This window comes from Prosopis cineraria, unplaced genomic scaffold (genome assembly GCF_029017545.1).
Source record: "Prosopis cineraria cultivar Desert tree isolate PC_DT_omini unplaced genomic scaffold, ASM2901754v1 PC10, whole genome shotgun sequence".
Taxonomy (NCBI): domain Eukaryota; kingdom Viridiplantae; phylum Streptophyta; class Magnoliopsida; order Fabales; family Fabaceae; genus Prosopis; species Prosopis cineraria.
In genome coordinates this window covers 35105113-35109767 of record NW_026555341.1, presented here as the reverse complement: position 1 = coordinate 35109767, position 4655 = coordinate 35105113, and the positions used below count along the sequence as shown (strand labels likewise).

General features: G+C 33.5%; 1 protein-coding gene across 1 annotated transcript; it reads right to left on the bottom strand.

Moving 5' to 3' along the window:
• Positions 1–304: 304 nt before the first annotated feature.
• On the bottom strand, positions 305–3374 carry LOC129322591 (two-component response regulator ARR10-like). Its single transcript, XM_054968886.1, has 7 exons — positions 3242–3374; positions 2562–2711; positions 1906–2078; positions 1379–1628; positions 1198–1274; positions 760–886; positions 305–564 (listed from the first exon to the last, which is right to left on the bottom strand). The coding sequence occupies exons 1-7, from the start codon at positions 3372–3374 to the stop codon at positions 305–307; spliced, it is 1170 nt and encodes a 389-aa protein (XP_054824861.1).
• Between the last annotated feature and the right edge of the window lie 1281 nt (positions 3375–4655).

Genomic DNA, 4655 nt, shown 5'->3' with positions numbered 1-4655 from the left:
GAGATTAATGGCATTATAATGGAGGAGGTTATTGGTATTAAAAGGACTAATTAGGGGTAAATGGAGGTTACAGACATTTATTATAGCTTGTGGGTGGGAGAGTTATGGAGATGGAGCATCCAATTCCGTTTCATATATTGTTATCTTCTGTCAGGGTTTGGCTTTGATTCATTGAAGCACCTGGTTCAAGTTCTCCCAACATAGCAGATGGCTTGGCACAGCTGGGTTTGCTGCTATCAGACTTTTGAGGAATCGAATTGTTTCCAAAGATGGGACTCTTTTTTATCTCAGAAGTTTGGGCGCTTTAATCTCCATTGGATCCATTTGCAAAGCAATCATATTGATTTTTATTCATTAAAGCAGCTGGCACAGCTCCTCTCACTACGGCTTCTAGATCTTGGTTTCCATAATTGACCAATTCTGATGGATGTTGGAATGAAAAGTTTGCACAGGCTGCGTTTTCCTGCTCCTGGAAATTTTCCAGGCCTTCAGTTTCAGAAAAGTTCACTAGAAGCTGGTTTTGATTTTGGTTCTCATTTCGGAAAGCAGCTAATGTGAGGTGACCTGAGAAAATTCAGATGATTACACGATGTACATATGAGAAATGCACTGCCTGCACAGAAAATGCAGAGAGAAGCTAACACTATGGTCACATTCAGCTGTTTTTTTCCCTTGGAAATATTTGTTTTTCTGCTTTCCTGGTTCAATCTCAGTATTTTGTCTTTATGCCTAGTCTGAATCCTGCAAATGCCAACTCACCTGGGTAATACTGGCTATGAAATGCCGAGGATGACTCGGTTCCATCCCTGAAGTTTGATAACTTACTCGCAGGAGGTGAATAATTATTACACTTATCCTGAAGACCCCTTACTTGAGATTTGAATTTCTGTATAGACATAAGAACAAGAAGAATAATGCAGTAAAGGAATTTATATTCAAAAATGGAAGCAAAGCAACAAGAAGAATATTGGACAAAAAAAAAATTAACAGCAGATTGATTGAGAAAGCACTGGTGATTATATACTAGGTTTATAAAGAGAATCAAAGAAGCTTAATAAATAGGAGATTGTTAATACTTCATATCAGGAAGCAGAGAGATTTAAGGATCAATGTATTAAGAACCACCTGGTATCAGCATCTTCAAACCCTAATATGTGCAAAGTTTGAGAAAGACTCACTCAAGTGATGGAAAAGTACCTGTAGATGGCTAGCAATATGGCGACATGTCAGGTAAGGAACATTCATCATCTCCTGGATCAATTTTGGACGAATATCTGAAAGCAAATTAAAACCAAACACCAACATTCAGGTCGTTCATAAATGATCACAATCAATACTGAAAAATGGACAAAGGAAATGAATTTAGAAGTAATAGTACTGTTCTCCTTCTCCCACAGAACACTTATGGCCTGTACAAACTTATGATGCAGATCCGAAGTCCAAGAAATGCGTGGCTTTTTCTGAGGGAATTGATTGTTGTTATGTTCTCTTGCTTCCTCTTCCTCCTCTGCAGCATGATTATTGTTGCCTAATTTCACCTGGTGTGAATTAAGTGCTCTCTTCCCTTTTTTCTTGACTCTGATATCATCATGATTTCTGTCTTGCATTTCACTTGTTTCATAATACGCCTGGCAATATTTTGTCTGTCAATGCTAAATATGTGGTAGTTTCCTATGATTTCCTTGACCAGAAGAACTTATATCTGCCCTTCTGTTTCATACACAATGTCATATTTCAAGGATCCAGTTTCTCTGATAAGAGAGTTGTCGAAACTGATTTCCAAACATCTATTGAGAATCTCATGTCTAGAAAATGAATACTGAGAAAGTCAAATTCAGTTTCATACTCCAATAAGATGCATGCATATCTAATCTTAATATGCTGAAACTCTTTGGTGAAATATACCTTTTGTTTAGATTTTGCAGTGTGAATCTCTTGTGCTACGCTGTTATTAGTGTTATAGACTTGTTGCCACACAGATATGAGATCCTCTGTTTGGATTGGTTCCCGTAGGAGATAACATGATCCTTTATCAAAAGCTTCCTTTGCTCCACCATCATCTTGTCCAGAGGAAATAACTGAACATCATCAAGAAGGAAAGCGTTAAGATCATAATAAAGCTTCTTTTATGAGATTTTTCTTAAAAGCTTAAGCTATGGGGTTCAACCTTCTTGCCATGGTATCGAAATTAACTTTGACCAAGTAATCTAAAGTTTCATCTTTACTGCTTTCCCCATTTTCTTAACAGCATAAAAGAATGAGCTTTTGAATTGAAATAATCATTGGAAGAAATAACATTATGTGTGGCTGCTTAGTATTCTTTGAGACAATCAAATGAACTTTTTATGAGCTTTTGCTTAAAAGCTTAAGCTATTGGGTTCAAGTTTCTTGCTATGGTATAAAAATTAACTTTGACCAAGTAATCTAAAGTTTGATCTTTACTGGTTTCCCCATTGTCTTAACAGCATAAAAGAATAAGCTTTTGAATTGAAGTAGTGATTGAAAGAAACAAAATTACATGTGGGTGATTAGTATTCTTTGAGACAATCAAATGAACTTACAAATGACAGTGATATGCTTCAGAAGCAGAGTTTTGAGGAAATAAATGGTGCTCATGTCAGGCATTTTAGCTTTGGCCATCACAAGTTTGAACCTTCCTTCTTGTTGGAAAACCATGTCAATAGCTGCTGATGCTTGATTTGTAGCAGTAACTACATAACAAAACAAATTATGGTTACTTGTTACATATATCTACATTAATCTAGCAAAGGTATTTTAGTGTAGATGCTATCATGGATGCATCAGTGACAGGTTTGTTGAGATGTGCCACTGTAGATTAGAGATGGCAGTAGATATAAAGAATACAACCATTTAATTTAATGATCCTAATTTGAACTTATTATGACCCAATCATTTTGACTGACCATTCTTTATTTCTTCCCTCTCTCTAATCCTTACTTTTCAATCTCTAAATTCTCACTCAATGTTGTATTCTATAAGAATTATATCATTGAAAACCGAGATCAACCTTATCAATTAGTGTCAAACCTACATATTATTGAGGGTGGGCAATGCTCCCACTCAACTTGGAAAAACTTACAAAATATATATATATATATATATAGTGTAACTTTTGAAAATTTGCATCCATTGTCCCAATATTTTTAAACCCACTACAGTGAATGTAGATAGATAGATAGATAGATAGATAGATAGAGAGAGAGAGAGAGAGAGGGTGAACCTGTGAAAGAGCATTGGCGAAGCAGTGAAGAGAGATAGCGAAGAGACGAAGTGTCATTGTGAACCACTAAAATGTCACTGCCTTGTGCATATCTTGGAACACAGTTGTACAGTGACACTCTTCTACCTTCCATTAATTAATTATCAAAGTAACGAACAAGAAATAGAATTTGAGATTTCTGAGAGCAATGGAGCTATATATATGGTGTCTGAGCTTTCTTTGCTGCGTTAGCCATCAAATTTGACTCCACTTAAGGAAACCAAATAAAATTTAGATGCAGTTATTGTCAGGGGACTATTCAACTATGAACTTACAAAACTTTTATAAATAAAAATATAATTTGCTTCTTTACCAAAACAATAAATTCAAGCTCTTTCTTTTATTGGTTTTTGACTGTGTCATGACGAAGGTCTTTCTTGATTCATGTGTCTATTTCTTTTTATATCAACAAGAGAGAGTGTGACATTTTATTTTTCAACTGAAACCTAAAAAGGAGGCTTATATGTTGATCTAAATATGATTAACAGAAGTTGATCTAAAAAAAACCATCCACCTTCAAATAAGGCAATTGAATATAGGGTTAATTGGCAATATTTCCTTAAACTAGTGTCCTAGAAACATTTGATATCTTAAACTCATTTTTGATATTATGTTGCCATTCAACAATTGAAAATAGTGCAATGCTACTCCTATAGTTAGCAAATGTTAACTTTGATTATTAGTTGATAAGAAAATTACAAAAAAAAATGTCAAAAATTATAGAAAATTGTCTAAAAATTATAATTGTTTTGTACAATACTTATTTATAATTGTCTAGGTCATTTTTTTTTGTAATTTTTAAAGTCACTTTCTATAATCTTTTGAAACTAAATGTTAAAGTTAACTTTTGTTTATGGAAAAAAGACATTAAACCATCTTTAAATGTTGAAGGGGAACTTTATGCTAAAAATAATTTTAGTATTCCAAACATTCTAAAACCTAAAGTTTAAGGTTAAAATTGTTCTTCAATCCTTTTTATATGTATGTATGTATTAAATTTAATTCTTTGTAAATTCGTACAAATAAAGAAAGAAAGAGTAATAAAAAAACAATTGTATAGGGGCCTACTACTATAAACATATTATATTCTAATTATGTTCATTTATCTATATTTTTCGTTGAATGCATCATATATGCGTTCACTTTTATGCTTACGAGGGATCCGAATTGTATATGTTCTCATTCATGAGGTTGTTTACCTTGGTAAGAATTTAGTAATGAGCCAATACGAAAAAAGAATTTAGTGATGAGACCCACTTTTAAAGGGAAATATATAAATGTGAGCGTGAGTGGGAGAAACCATTGCAGAATGCTAATTTAAAAAAAAAATTCACACACGATGATTATATCTATAAATTTTTTGTGTACTCCATGA

Bases quoted from the DNA above. Each gene is read 5' to 3' on its own strand.
- LOC129322591 (XM_054968886.1), bottom strand. From the start codon at position 3,374: ATGGAAGGTAGAAGAGTGTCACTGTACAACTGTGTTCCAAGATATGCA. The intron at 2,079-2,561 runs GTAAGTTCATTT...GATGATGTTCAG, and splicing joins GAAGCATATCACTGTCATTT to TTATTTCCTCTGGACAAGAT. The intron at 1,275-1,378 runs GTACTATTACTT...ATTTGCTTTCAG, and splicing joins TCTGTGGGAGAAGGAGAACA to ATATTCGTCCAAAATTGATC.